The 14,700-nt window shown below is 43.0% G+C and overlaps 6 protein-coding genes across 6 annotated transcripts; 3 read left to right on the forward strand and 3 right to left on the reverse strand.

Annotated features, from left to right (window-relative positions):
* Positions 1 to 1,047: 1,047 nt before the first annotated feature.
* O0I10_009552 (uncharacterized protein) lies at positions 1,048 to 2,586 on the reverse strand (the record flags this gene model as incomplete). Its single annotated transcript, XM_058489540.1, has 7 exons — positions 1,048 to 1,109; positions 1,173 to 1,234; positions 1,305 to 1,521; positions 1,592 to 1,977; positions 2,048 to 2,318; positions 2,376 to 2,411; positions 2,487 to 2,586. 7 exons carry the CDS (start codon positions 2,584 to 2,586, stop codon positions 1,048 to 1,050), a joined length of 1,134 nt encoding a protein of 377 aa, XP_058339742.1.
* An 860-nt stretch (positions 2,587 to 3,446) lies between these two features.
* On the forward strand, positions 3,447 to 6,889 carry O0I10_009553 (uncharacterized protein; the record flags this gene model as incomplete). The annotated part of the gene is made up of 17 exons (XM_058489541.1): positions 3,447 to 3,555; positions 3,615 to 3,867; positions 3,943 to 4,016; positions 4,086 to 4,197; positions 4,258 to 4,294; positions 4,355 to 4,444; positions 4,514 to 4,592; positions 4,655 to 4,810; positions 4,875 to 5,113; positions 5,172 to 5,489; positions 5,543 to 5,790; positions 5,853 to 5,940; positions 6,006 to 6,039; positions 6,088 to 6,169; positions 6,227 to 6,261; positions 6,323 to 6,548; positions 6,604 to 6,889. 17 exons carry the CDS (start codon positions 3,447 to 3,449, stop codon positions 6,887 to 6,889), a joined length of 2,466 nt encoding a protein of 821 aa, XP_058339743.1.
* Positions 6,890 to 7,106: 217 nt separating this feature from the next.
* Positions 7,107 to 8,455, forward strand: O0I10_009554 (uncharacterized protein; the record flags this gene model as incomplete). Its single annotated transcript, XM_058489542.1, has 9 exons — positions 7,107 to 7,158; positions 7,226 to 7,267; positions 7,333 to 7,419; positions 7,475 to 7,502; positions 7,572 to 7,745; positions 7,811 to 7,943; positions 8,013 to 8,138; positions 8,196 to 8,252; positions 8,315 to 8,455. 9 exons carry the CDS (start codon positions 7,107 to 7,109, stop codon positions 8,453 to 8,455), a joined length of 840 nt encoding a protein of 279 aa, XP_058339744.1.
* A 404-nt stretch (positions 8,456 to 8,859) lies between these two features.
* O0I10_009555 (uncharacterized protein) lies at positions 8,860 to 9,468 on the reverse strand (the record flags this gene model as incomplete). Its single annotated transcript, XM_058489543.1, has 1 exon — positions 8,860 to 9,468. One exon carries the CDS (start codon positions 9,466 to 9,468, stop codon positions 8,860 to 8,862), a length of 609 nt encoding a protein of 202 aa, XP_058339745.1.
* A 92-nt stretch (positions 9,469 to 9,560) lies between these two features.
* Positions 9,561 to 10,302, reverse strand: O0I10_009556 (uncharacterized protein; the record flags this gene model as incomplete). Its single annotated transcript, XM_058489544.1, has 2 exons — positions 9,561 to 9,593; positions 9,655 to 10,302. 2 exons carry the CDS (start codon positions 10,300 to 10,302, stop codon positions 9,561 to 9,563), a joined length of 681 nt encoding a protein of 226 aa, XP_058339746.1.
* A 728-nt stretch (positions 10,303 to 11,030) lies between these two features.
* Positions 11,031 to 14,696, forward strand: O0I10_009557 (uncharacterized protein; the record flags this gene model as incomplete). The annotated part of the gene is made up of 13 exons (XM_058489545.1): positions 11,031 to 11,255; positions 11,325 to 11,689; positions 11,769 to 12,034; positions 12,089 to 12,189; positions 12,243 to 12,426; positions 12,485 to 12,582; positions 12,647 to 12,780; positions 12,833 to 12,961; positions 13,024 to 13,379; positions 13,439 to 13,574; positions 13,630 to 13,890; positions 13,947 to 14,162; positions 14,228 to 14,696. The coding sequence occupies 13 exons, from the start codon at positions 11,031 to 11,033 to the stop codon at positions 14,694 to 14,696; spliced, it is 2,940 nt and encodes a 979-aa protein (XP_058339747.1).
* Positions 14,697 to 14,700: the final 4 nt, after the last annotated feature.

Raw genomic sequence — 14,700 nt, forward strand, 5'->3', positions numbered from 1 at the left:
TTTGCATCCTCTCTCCCTTTGTGTCTTTAATTTCTTGTTCAAAGGTCCTTGTTGCTCTCCAGTAATAAGCTTTCATATAGAATTGTTCTTCAAAACTAATCTTCCTATTGGTTCCAAACTTTGAATTGCTGCATTCTCTCGGGTTTCAGCAGCACATAAGACTCATTACTTTTAGAGCGCCGTCTTGGCTAAAGAAATGAATCATAGACAAAGCTCCGATATATGCAAACTTGATGAAAAGGGCAAGCAAGAACACTACACATTAGAAATGTCTGGGCATGTGGCGATAAACAAATACCCATCAACGGGAGGGAAAGAATGAGGCAATGTATCAGGAAAGGAAATGATATGCATAAGGCATGGCTAGATAATAGAAGCAGCGCCATTGAGAAGGTTTCTTTGATAGCCATTTACTCGTTGGTGTCATAGCAATACCACTATACATCGTTGTTTCACCATCGTAATAATTATTGTGCGAGCCACTGGTACGAATGATGGTGCTGTTAGTGTTGCCCCACAAAAAAAAGATAACGCTGGGACACACAGATCTTGAAAATGCCGAGAGACAAGGTTGATCTCCGCTTCTACTGAAACCAATGAAGGAAATTGACCTACGTAATAGACTTGAGAGGGGCAACCCAATTTTCACCGGCGATGTATATGTTCACTTGCTAAACCAAGTTGGTGGATCACGAACCCAACATACATGTTATATCGCTTGGAAGGTTTCAAATTAGCATAGCATGGTGGGGTTGGGCGGTAGCACAACAAATGTTATTATATAACGATAGTCACGGTTTTTTCATCATGGTCTACTACGAGGTTCGTTCGCAAGGTTAAAAGAAAATTCTCAAAAGATCATTCACCTTGTAGGCATAAAGCACCAGGTTGCCAGGCAACGTACATTGAGCCACTAATAAACCCCGCAAAGCATCCCAACAACCCTCACAAAGCAATTACATAAATACAGGGCATGATTTATATGTTCCATTGTTGTTGTGTACTGAGCTAACAGGAAACGTGGAATGAAAATAGGCGGTTGGGTGATTAAGAAGATGACGTGTAAAAGTAGATGTTCTCCCACAAAGGCAAGTAATCGCGAAGAATGCCTATCAAAGATATGGCTGATTAGCAAAGGGTCGCGTTGTGTGTATAGTGATTTGACTTTTTACCTGATACAAGTGATAACACAGGCTTGTTCTCCACCGAATTGCAGAATCGTTCCAAACGTGGTCTATGGAATCACATTTGTGTATTAATTGATCCATCCAATTGATCCATCTATATTCCTTTCTCTCTCTTACCTGGTAATACGGATATAGAATGCACCTCGCAAGAGGTTGAGCCAAAGTAGCTTCAAACGACGAGCGTATTCTTGCTTTTCCAATGGCATCATATTGGATCGACCACCATGTGGAGGCTCAAAAGCTTGACGTACCATTGTTTGGGACATGACTTCAATGGCCAAGGAGAGTAACCATGGTTTCCAGGATAAACGTCCATATTTGAGCACCGCAAGCACTGATCATGATCCACTTTTTAGTTACCATGGATACCATCAATGTTGTCATCACAACCACCTTTTACTTACCATAGAGCAGCGGTCGAAGGATGTAAAGGACTTCACCTGATGCACCAAGGGCATTCATGATATGAACCATTTGATCGGGTCGTCGTAATTTTTCAGGTGTCAACACCTTGGACATGAGATAATCGGTGACATCGGCAAACTTGCGTCGTGGATGGATGCCTCCCATGTTGTTCCTTTTGAAAGTATTGTTGCCTCCTTCCAATTCGATTGTCGCATCCATGCGAGGCATTTCCACACCTGAACGTTTACCCTTCCAGCGCTCTGGGGTCGTGGATGTTGAGCGATTACGCTCCAGTGTGGCGGGATCAATGTCACGTTGTAAATGAGGTGGATACAGACACATGCGATTGGATGTCAACTTGAAGATCGTAAGTCGTAATACGGTCCTATACACACGCATGGTTGATACGACTCCTTGAATATACGCCACGCAGTGTAACCCCAATCTATACTTACTTGATGGCTTCCAGTGCCCCAATCCAACGCCAATGCGCCTTTTGACCCCATTTTTTGTACACTGCCATCTCCATAAGCACTTGGGTATAAGAAATAACAGACAAGAGCGCAGAACAACGCTTGTGAAGAGGTGATTGGCTTGACCAAAAGTTGATATACTTGTTGAAAGCAGATTCTTCGTGCTCTGATTGGGTTTCATTCGCATGGTGGTGTGCTGCTCGTCTCAAGATTGCATTGTGGTAGAGACCCAAGAGATTCAAAGCTGCGTATACTATAGGCAATGGTCAACAAAGGAATAAATGGGGTTCATTGACAACAAGACACATACTTGCTTGGGAAGCGAATTCTGCATCGTGGAATCGACCTATGTAAAAGAGTGTAGTTAGTTATACAGTTTGGACTGCAGGGTGGGGTATGTTATATGGGGAAGGTTGGTTACCAGGGAGAATGTATGTAAGGGATCGTAAGGAGGCTTCTATGCCAGTAATTTGTGAAGCATTCTTTAACAAAAAGTCCTCGTATTGATCAAGATAATTCATATATGAAGGAGGGAGAGAGAGAGAGAGAGAGCGTGTTTGGATGTATGCGTGGAGAAAGAAAGAAGGAAAAACGACGTTTGTGTGGAGAAACAAATGGGTACTTCCAAAAGTGGCCGCCCGTATTTGTAATCTCAATTTCACTTGCTGATGAGAATTCATCTATTTCATTCATGCAAGGTTGTCATGTGAAAAGCCCATTCCCCTGTCAATGTAGTATGCAAACCATTCCATCACCCTTCCTCTTCCATTGTGCTTCAAATGCTTCAAATGCCTCGTTACAATAATCATCGTCATTTGTAATACGTCCCTCTTTCAATGTTGGCTACACAAAAGAAAACACTCCCTAACAACAACGTGGGTTGGTTTCAGTTTGGTTGCATTTGTATTCTGATTATGATTCCAATGAATGGTGGAATCAAGGATATTGGGGATACCTTTTTAGGTGTCAATCTACTACTACTATCTCTCTGATGTAAACAAGCTGGTGTCATATCAATCATTCATCCTCCCTCTACAAGACACAGATGAGAGAATTCTCATCATGACATGATATGCAAAATGCATTGCTGATAGACGCGTGTGAGAGAGAAATGGTGATTACATACGCCGAGGTAGCAGCTTGCTTGTTGGAAGGCAATGATCCAGCAGGCAAATAGCTAAATTCACGTGATTGACATCTTCCAATAGTTGATTGGTTTCATTATGCATTCAAATGTCATAAACATATCATTGTATTGAAAACAACACACGCTCTCTCTTTCTCTCTCGTGATCCATTCTTGGGATGTGAAACGCCCACTGGCGTCCTCAATTTTACTTCTTGTCCCTTTCCTCACTCCTCTTTTATCAACGCCAAAAACAATGGAGTCCTCGTTTATGAAAAAGCTCAATCCAGCACAACTCGAGGCCGTCAGTGCAGACACACGAGCATTACAGATCTTGGCTGGACCAGGTTCAGGAAAAACAAGAGGTATAGAAAACAAGTAATGACATTCACACCCCCCCCTCCATTGACACCAACTCGAATAGTGTTGACCTCGCGCGTTGCCTGGCTTGTCCTTGAGAAGCATGTCGATCCAAGACAAATCGTCGTTGTTACATTTACAAACAAGGCTGCTCGTGAAATGAAGACTCGATTGGAATCCAACGAGCTACTGGGTCGAGAGCTTAGCGAGCAACTTCTTATGGGAACGTTTCATTCTATCTGTGCACGCATCTTACGTCAACATGCCGGTCTTATCAATGTCAAAAATAACTTTACTATTGCTGATCCCGATCTAAGGTAAGCATGGATGGACAGCCAGCAGGAAGGGGGGTGGGGGCAGTAATGATTGATTGCATGCCGTGTCCATGATAGCAAACACACGATTCGCAAGTTGATCAAGGAACTCAAGGAACTCAGCTCATTTGCAAAGCAAAAGATGAAAGCTGGTAATGGAGATGGTGGAAGAGAGGGAGAGAAAGAAAGGGGTTGTTATTGATGATTGGGTTGTACAACAGATGCATTCTACAACGAGTTTTCTACTTCCAAGAACAAAGGCATCGAGGTGAATGAGTACGTTGCCATGAATCAAGGTGATTTCAAAAAGAGAGACTATTGTGTCATGTTCCCGTAAGTACTCATGCTCGATGTTGAGTAAAGAGCGAGAGAAATAATGATGATCTTTCCTAGTGCATACGAGAAACGGATGAAAGAAGATAATATTGTGGTAGGTTTTATATGGTCTTATGCACACGTCTACATCATCTTATCGGCACGGGGTAATTAGGACTTTGACAACTTGCTGCTATACGGCCGTGAATTATTGAAACGATTCCCTCACCTCTTCAAATCTTATTCCCATGTTCTGGTGGATGAGGTAAAGAAAAGGTTGTCTAGGCAAGATCCAATTACGGTGGCTGATGATGATCATTTCACTTTTTCACAGTTCCAAGATACCAACGTTGTCCAATACGATATCGTCAAATACATGGCTGGTCAAGACAAAGGCCTTACTGTTGTGGGAGGTAATATCTTTACCGCTATAGGCTACAGCAAATGTACTCATTGTTTATTACGGTGGATATAGATCCGGATCAGAGTATCTTTGGTTGGAGAAGTGCTGATCGTGAGAACTTTTACAAGATGCAAGCCGACTTTCCTGGGACAACGGTCAAGAACCTCGAGGAAAACTACCGTAGCACCAAAAGTATCCTGTCTGCAGCATTCCAGGTGATCAATCTAGGCAAGTAGCGGTTATTCAAAAGGCAAAAATGGATAGTGTGTGCTCATACAATACATGTATGCAGACAAGGAACGGATCGCCAAATCACTCTTCACCGGCAATGCGGATGGTGTTCCCATATCGTTATTACGCATGACGAGCGATACGTTGGAAGCTCATAGTGTGGCGGATGAAGTGAAGCGTGTTGTCGACTATTCAGGCGGTCTCATCAGCTACAAGGATATCGCAATTCTTGTTCGCATGAATTTTATGACTCGAAGCATTGAACAGGCATTGAATGCAATTGGTATCCCTTACATTGTGGTAAGAAAAGAAGCAGAGGATATGAATGGATATGCAATAATACTTTTGTTTTATATAGGTGGGCGGTGTCAAGTTCTTTGAACGTGCTGAAGTCAAGGACATCCTTGCGTATCTACGATTCTTTTACAATCCCAATGACACTGAGGCATTCGAACGCATCATTCACAAGCCTAGACGTGGTGTTGGCGAGGTCACACTTGACAAGATGCAACAGCTGAGTCGAAGAAATGGATGGAATGTCATCAAAGTCTTGCGTGAATTGACGGCAAGCAAGCCCTCTCCTGATCTCAACATGACTGTGTCCTCCAAAGTCAAGCAAAATCTACGTGAATTCCTTGCTCTATTTGAAGATATCCGGCGCTTGATGAAAGAAAAGGTGTGTGCGTGTGTGACACAAGCAATGTACCTTTTGCTAACTATAGCATCTAGGCTCCGGTTTCTGAAATGTTGCAATACATCATTGATGCAATCGAGTACGAAAAGTACTTGACGTCGCAACACCCTGATAAAGATGGCGAATCGCGATGGGGCAACGTTGGTGAATTGATCACGTTTGCAAAGTCGGCTTTTGATCCACCCAAAGTGACCGTGTCTGAAGATGGTGAAGAGATTCAAGAAGGGGGTATGTTGGATGAAGATCGTGGACATGCTCTTGAAGACCGATTGAGCTCTGGCTTGTAAGTATAAAGGCATGATTCGATTTCTGCTTTATCCATTGATGGCATCATATAACACTTAGCTTGGTAAATCAAGATCGTGTGTCTGCATTCCTGGAAGCAACGACATTGGCTGGCAACTCACAAGAACATGATAAAGCAGACCATGGTGTAAGTTTTTTTATGCTCTTTCAAAATGCTTCTAGAGCTGACAATATCTCTTTACTACTACTTAGAAAGTGACCATTACTACCATGCACAGCGCCAAAGGTAACTATCGATCAAACGTACCATAATACTATACTGACACCTGCATAGGTCTCGAATGGCCGTGCGTCTTTGTGATGGGTTGCGAAGGTGGTATCATTCCACATCCCAAAGCAGATGAAATGGAGGAATGGTAAGTGGTTAATACCCTTCAAAAAAGTGGCATGCTGAGATTTTTGGATGATCGTAGCCGACTTTTATATGTTGCAATGACCCGTGCTAAGGGTGAGTATGGAAAGGATATGGAAGACAACAAGGATGTACTAATATGGAATGGCTATATTAGCATTTCTCTACTGTACACATGCTCTCGAACGATCCAGCTGGGGCAACATGAACAAAACCAATATCACCACCTTTTTGGAGAAGTTGCCCGAGGATGTCTATGTACACAAGACACCGGATTGGAATAAGGAATCACGTTCATGGGTTTCCAAGGTGCTGCGACTAGAAGCCCCCGTTGAAGATGGTTTAAAGGATAGTCCTGGTGCCGAGGTGTGGGCTGTCAAAAAGTAAGTTTTTGTTATTCACAGCGAATGAAATCCAAGAGTTGACCTTGTGCAATAGGAACGAAAAGCTCGGATGGGGTGGAGAGTATTGCTCTGATGAAGATGAATTTGAGTATGGGGGTTCTGGATCATACAATCGTTGGAATGGATATGAGGGACGTGCAAGCTTCCCATCGACTCGAAGGAAAAAACCAGTGTTCACTTCCTCTATACCCACAAGTGCTATCAGCTCTCAACCTTATTCCACGTTCACAAGCGCAGGTTCTGTCAAGGAACAAGACCGTAAGCGAGGCATGAGTACTCCCAGGACAACAAAGCGAATCAAATCTGAGAGCACCCTTTAAATTAAAAGACTACGCACATGCTTTTCCCATTTATCCTCTATAAAAGGCTCATTTATTCAATTGCAATGTTCTTTGTGAATGGCATCACCTGACATCACACACGCCATGGTCTCGTGAAGGGCTGCAACAAACACCTTCCCCACGTTTTTCCTTTTCTGATAAACTCCTAATATCCCCCCTTCCCACGGGCGTACACTCTTTCTCTTTCACATATGCCATGACTCCCGATCAAGAGATTAAGCAGCATAAGCGGAAGAAGGTCTCGCTTGGTAAGTAGTGTAATAGTCAACCCATTCCAAGTACGACGTGTTTCTTAGTGCTCATTTCTCTTCTCAGCCTGCGTCTTTTGTCGACGATCCCACATGACGTGCGATGAAGGTATGGTAGACGGTGGGGTGGGGAAAAGGGTAATAGGCTCTCTTATTAATGGTTGCTATGGCAAGGTCGACCATGTCAGCGGTGCATAAAGCGAAGTATTGGCCACATGTGTCACGATGAGCCTCGATCAAGCACATCCAAGAAAAACAATGGTAACCAAGGGCAACTGGATATGTTATTGTGTATCACTCATTTCTTCTTTGGTAGACACATCCTCATTAGCCATGAACAAAAAGTGTGTGTATACCAAAACTATCCTCGAGTGATGAATCAATGGGATTAACATGCTTCGAAATACATACAGTGAAGATGACAAGGCGACACAAGATCAGTTTTATCTTATTGCTGCTGATCCACATGATGGCAAGGTTGAAGACAAGCTCAACGAAGTGATCAATGCCAAATACGAAGCAGGCATCCTCAAGCCTTACAATTATGTGAATGGATACGCACGGTTACAGCGATACATGGATCAACAGTATGGCAACAACGCTCTTTTCTCAGCAAGTTCTCTCTCTCACTAACGTATCCTTTGTTTTATAGCATGACACCGAGTAGTCGACAACGTATCCTTAATGTGATGGGTGCCTTCCGACCAGCATTTCGTGACGTGGCTCAAGCATTAACCGATGTGGATTTGATTTTGGTTGAAGAGGCATTTGAGCGACTCTTGTTGGTATGAGTAAGGAGGCATTAGTAGTATCGGAAGGATGAAAGTGAATATTCATTGAGTCATTCTCTTTAGGATTATGATCGTGTTTTTACTGCTATGGCTGTACCAGCTTGTCTATGGCGAAGGACAGGTGAGATATATAAAGGGAACAAGGAGTTTGCTGATTTGATCAATGTCCCGGTCGAGCAGTTGCGTGATGTAAGTTTTCTCTCTATGTGATGGGATCCTTTTATCGTACATTAACGACGACGTTAGGGACGACTTTGCATCTACGAATTGATGGTAGAAGATTCGACTGTGAATTATTGGGAGGTGAGAGAGCATTGGCTTTCTGTGATTGCGAAGTGAGGTTTAACCATCTCATTTTCTTAAAGAAATACAGCAACGTTGCGTTTGATCCGTGCCAGAAGGCCGTCCTAACATCGTGTCTCATCCAGCCTCGGTCAAGCAAAGGAGCACCACTTGTATCATGTTGTTTTTCTTTTACAATCCGGCGTGATAAATTCAACATGTAAGTGATTTACTTGCATCAGTGATTGGATTTTGTACTTATAGTACCATGTAGCCCGGTATGATTAGATAGAATGATTCGCATCAAAAGATGGACCAGGGTACACTAATCAATACGAACCTTGTAGACCCTCATTGTTGGAAACTTTATGCCAGTGGATACCCAGCCTTGAAGCTACTCTCTTTACCAGCAATTGATATCAGTATTTCATCATCCACCACCTTACTCTACATTGTTGAGGCCTGAGACGCAAATAAACATGCTTATTAAATCTCTCAAAAGACTCTTTTTTAATTTAATTTTGACAGCTACGGCTTGTTGATCATATCTCCGTCGACTTACATAAGAAATGAAGCATCCTTTATGATAGACGCAGTTGAGCCAACTTTTAATTTTCGAGAGAGGCAATCACTTTTCGGTGCCAGTGATCTCATCGGCATCCAGCGCCATGATCAAACGACCGTTTATAGTAACGTCTGCACCGGATCGTCTCCAATCTTGATCGCCGTCATAAAGCGTGGCAGAGGCAATCATACATGTGATGGAACGATTGTTCACCGAGAGACAATTTATCTTCCTCAAGGCAATGAAAGATATCAGTGACATGGCGGCGATGATAGATGTGAAAATGATCAAGCCGGTGGTGTCATAGCCATCTTGACTACGTATATGGCGTAGCCTTAACGAGCCGGATGGAGCTGCTAGGTACATGGCTAGTTGACTTAGGCGAAGATCGGAAAAGGTACGATTAAATTGGTGTATCAGACCTTCGCTGCCCTTGTAGCCGAATGATCGCATCACAAACTTTGTTGCCATTTTGTCGTAATAAGTATCTGGTGTTCTAATAGCAGGTAAAGTAGCGCCCAAATCATACAACAGACTCGACCACAAGGTGATGTTGTCCTTTGGAACGTAAAAGCTGTTATCCCAAAGGCTGTAGTATGCATATTGTATGTCGACACGAAAATTGACCAAAATCGTTTTATAGTCATACGCCATAATAGCGTAAATCCACATGGTATTGTCGTTAATATGATCGTCAAATTCGACGATGATAGACGACATGTTGTTTGATACGTTCAAATCATGCAAAGAGAGTGCACAGTCGTTTAAACCGTGGGTGATATCACACGAAGCCAATGCTGACACAAGCGATACGTAGACAGCGCTAGCGTTATGAGTATACAAAAAGGTGCTATTTACCTCGTGATAAGGTAATAATGGATCCATGTTGAAAAGCGGATAATTGCGAAGGGACAAAAAGTAATCAATGGCTATGTCAGCATCAATAAACGCTTGTAAAGTCACGCCAAGAGAATCGGGTGTGAATGTTGTTGTGTTGAAGATGTACTTCGAACCGCTGTGGTATGTCAATGATAGAGCCGGATCATTGTCTATTTGCACGATCGAAGGTGACACTGATTGTTTCGGTAGAGGGTCCGGTAAAAAATCGTGAAGATCACAGCGTTCATCAAAATAGCCACTTAGCGAGGACATAACGTTCGTGTATAATGGCGTGGGGATCTCTTTGACGAGGCATGAGATATCAACGTCGTAAGATCTATCATAGATCGATTCATGCGTTATAGGGTGCAATAGAGATAATCCTATAGTGGGCATGTATCCAATGACCAGGCATAAGAAAAGGTACAAGATCAACATGGCTCCTCGTATCGATATCCAGGAATTGTTGTATTCCGAAATACACTGAAGCATCGTTTTGGATGTCGTGACCAGCCAGTTAAGGTCACCATGAAGGGTTGTAGAAAGCACGACCACATACAATAAGTATGTTACCAACCAACGAGCAAGATCCAAAATAAGAGTGGTCAAAACGATTGTAGTGAACATTATAGGACCATTGAGGGGTACGTGTGTAAATGTTAATTGAGCAGTAGAAGGAGAACAAGAAACTGTAATCGAAGATTCTTAGATATCAAGCTGAGTCTGGATGATGGTTACAGCTTGAGGAAGATACGTCGAAAATCGCAGTGCCCTTGTTGCACAGTACTCACATATAAAACTTGAACGTACTCATCCTTCAATACCTTGTGTAGCTTTTGGGTGATATTATTCATAGCCCGCCGATGGATTGGGCATGTCCTATAGTACGGGGTAAACAAAGGTTATCGAGATTGATTCATGTCGTGCAAGAAAGTTAAATGTAGCCTAATAGTAGCGGTGGGATCTACCCTTTGAGAACAATGGTCTCTGGTATATTGATAGCAGACAATTCTCGAGATTTATGAGGGTCAATGGTAGTTCAAAAGATACGGCTTTTATTTACATGTCGTTTAACAAGCATGTGAGCTAACTCTTGGATCAGCAACGTGGACGCGGATGGGTGCCTTTGTATCACACGCACCTTTGTGCACTGCATAATATCTGAGAGTCTACGGTAGACGCATTTGCTAGGATGTCATTGATAACCTTTACTAGTTTATTTCATGATCAAATACAAAAGTAGCTCTCAAGATGAGTGGGGTTGGGGTATGGATTGTCTCTGACAGCGGGTGTATTTTGAGTAGCAAACGGAGACTCAATATGCATGAGTGAACTTCTTTTTCTTGTCCTTTGCCATGAACCACGATGCCGAGTTTTTCAACGAGAGCCAGGAGGCCATGAAGGAACAGTATTCAGCATCAGCTATTCCAGAAGAACCAAAGAGAAAAGCAACACCTACTTGTTCGACATCAACACAGCAGGACAATGACCGCAATGCTTCTCCTGACAAGCATGAGCACGCTTCGTTTTCCAATGGTCGTTTTGTCATGAGCAGTTTCCAACTTTACGAGACCAAGACTGTAAGCGAAGGTTGGGGGAAAGGATATGTGCATGCCTATGTAGGAGACTAAAGGATGGTATAAAAAAAGCGATACTATTTGGTTGGCACGAACCAGTCGAGGCAACGTTATCGAGTCCTTCAAATCCATCGCACGAATCCCAAAGAGTTGACAGTGATTGAAGATGAAGCGGTTTACACGGAGAACGAGAAGACGTGGCTATTGAAGATGATCGAGGATGGCAACTTGGCTGTGGGTGGATTGCAACCTGTGCCTATGCGCATTTACGGCATTGTGGGATTTATCCGTTTCACCGAAGGATGGTACATGATTTTCATCACCAAGCGGAAGCAAGTGGCGTTGCTGGGAGGACATTATGTGTACCACATTGATGAAACACGACTCGTCCCTGTGGGTCATCAGGTCAAAGTCGACAAAAACTCGGATGAAGCAAGGTAGTTATTTCTCGAGCCCCATGATGATAGGAAGAGAGAGAGAGAGAGAGAGAGAGAGAGATCCTTACACTCAAAGTAGATACATTGCAACCTTCCAGAATGTCGACATGACAAAGAACTTTTATTTTTCATACACATACGACCTTACCAACAGTCTCCAAGTCAACATGACAGGACCTGGCAACAACCATGGTGGGCATAGCAACAGCAACAACAACAAGACGCCTTTCCGATACAATGACATGTTTGTTTGGAATCAATACCTGCTCAAGTCTGGATTCAAGGATATCAACAGTCAATCAGGGTGGATCCTTCCTCTTATTTATGGATTTGTGGATCAAGCAAGTAAGATTACCCAATGCATTGATTCATTCTTTTACTGACTTAAGGAAAAACAAGAAATATCGGTGTTTGGTAGAAATGTTGTCATCACTCTAATTGCAAGGCGCTCACGACATTTTGCTGGTGCTCGATTTTTGAAGCGTGGTGTCAATGATATGGTAATGTTAATGGGCTCATGTTATTATATGCTTGACTAACAAAGAATTCAAAGGGATACGTTGCGAATGACGTTGAGACCGAGCAGATCGTTGCTGAGATGACTACGACCTCCTTTCACTCTACCGACAAGCTCTTTGGCAACCCAAAATACACCGCCTATGTTCAACATCGTGGCTCTATTCCTCTTATCTGGACACAAGATCCAACGAATATGTCTCCAAAACCACCGATTGAACGTAAGTGCTCAGGATGGAAAGCCGAACACGGATGAGCTTATGGGTTTTTATATGGCAGTCAATGTGGTGGATCCCTTTTATACTGCCGCAGCATTGCATTTTGAGAATCTCTTCCATCGATATGGGACGCCATGCATCGTTCTTAATTTGATCAAGGTATTATTATACTTGGGGATTCACCACGCTTAAAGATGAGGAGCTAATCCCTCTCCCTTTCTAGCAAAAAGAGTCCCACAAACGAGAATCAATCCTAGGACACGAATTTGAACAAGCCATTTCCTACCTCAACCAATTTTTGCCCAAGGATAAGCAGATAAAGTACATTGCGTGGGACATGTCAAGAGCATCCAAAAGGTAAGCATGAATGCGAGCATGAAAATGTCATTGAAGTGATACATATGGGTAGCAAAAGTCCGGATCAAGATGTCATTGCCACTTTGGAGACCATTGCCCAAGAGACCATTGAGACCACAGGATTCTTTCATAGTGGCCCTGAGCCTTATGTCAATGTGATGCGAGACGACAAGAGTAACCGGTAATATCATTTTTGTTTTTGGGTGGTGCCACCTTGCATGCTAATGCTTCATCTATTTGTAGTAAAGCAAGACGACCAAACAAGGATGGCTCTTCTCGACAATTTGGTGTGCTAAGAACCAATTGTATCGATTGTCTCGATCGTACCAATGCTGCCCAATTCCTTATGGGAAAATGTGCCTTGGGACATCAACTATACGCTTTGGGAGTCATTGCATCACCCAAGATCGACTTTGATTCGGATGTAGTCAACATTTTCACTGAAATGTACCATGATCACGGTGACACCATTGCCTTACAATATGGCGGATCACATCTCGTCAATACCATGGAGACGTATCGCAAGATCAACCAATGGACAAGTCATCCACGTGATATGATTGAAACCATTCGACGCTTTTATGCCAATGCATTCTCAGGTAAATTTGGGTTTGGATGATCTATAAAATGGGATATTGATCACAATACTACTTTGTAGATGCGGATAAGCAGGATGCGATCAATCTCTTTCTTGGCAACTTTGTTTCAGAGGATGGACAACCTATGCTATGGGAACTCAATTCCGATTATCACCTTCATAATCAAGATCCAAGGATTCAACCTCCTCGAAAAGAGTAAGTCGGTACATTCTACGTCGTATGATCTATATAGACTTACAGATAACAATAGCTACCGTAAATGGTGTTCAACCGATGTATTGGTGGAGAATGTGCAAGATGCCAACCGCCCGTTGACGGAGATCCCGCCCGAGTTACGCCAAAATGATACCATCCAACCTGATGAAAGTGATCCGTATCGTGGCTATTGGGTGGAGTACTATGATCCTACCAAGCTGACTACGCTCGACACATTATTTGCATACAACATGAATGGCACCTTAAAGTATCGGCCCCCTAGTCTCGCAGTGGCTACAGGAAAATGCGAGAACCAGTAAGCGTTCTTGTAATCATCGACGACGTGGTTACTGATGAATTAATTGAATACAGGCTTTCCAAGCAATTGGCACATAGTATCAGCCCATTCACTGTGCGCGTGATTCCACCAACTCGAGCAGCCACCTTGACAGATGCAACAGTGGTTGAAAAAGAAAGCAAACAAGAATCTTCCGTATATCGAGAAAAAGAAGGATGGATGGTGGAAAAAATGGTTCGTAGAACACTGGAGCCAAGTGTACCAGAAGCAGAGGAAAATGAATACAAAAGGTAAGATTCAATCGGTTGTCTCATTAATTCGCCCCTTTTCTTTGACTCGTCTTTTTCTTTTAAAGATATACCCAGCAATTCGGATCCATAGACAAACTTGTGGCTGTCTCGAATGCTACCGATGTTCAACAACAAACGTCGTTCCCCGAATACCAGCAGTACTTTGATTGCACCTCAATGACTGATAGCAACCTACAAACCCAATCCATCGATGAGCAAGTATACAAGACCTATGTGGATATTCCAAGACGAGTGGCAGCAGTACAAATGTCTCGAGAATGGAGTGGTAATGCACGACGACGATACGAGGGTTATGCTTCTTATCTCAAGACGGGACATTATCCACAAGCCAGTAGTTCTCATCATCACAATCAGCATCATCATCATCATCATCACCATCACCATTCGCATCAGCCACCTCATAATAAACAACAACGACAACAACAACGGCATCAGCAACAATCCCTTCAAAGCAATGTCTTGAATGCTACAACAGCAGCAGCTGCCGCCATGATTGGATTTGCAAGTAGATGATAAA

The sequence above is a fragment of the Lichtheimia ornata genome, assembly GCF_029851405.1.
Source record: "Lichtheimia ornata isolate CBS 291.66 chromosome Unknown scaffold00056, whole genome shotgun sequence".
Taxonomy (NCBI): domain Eukaryota; kingdom Fungi; phylum Mucoromycota; class Mucoromycetes; order Mucorales; family Lichtheimiaceae; genus Lichtheimia; species Lichtheimia ornata.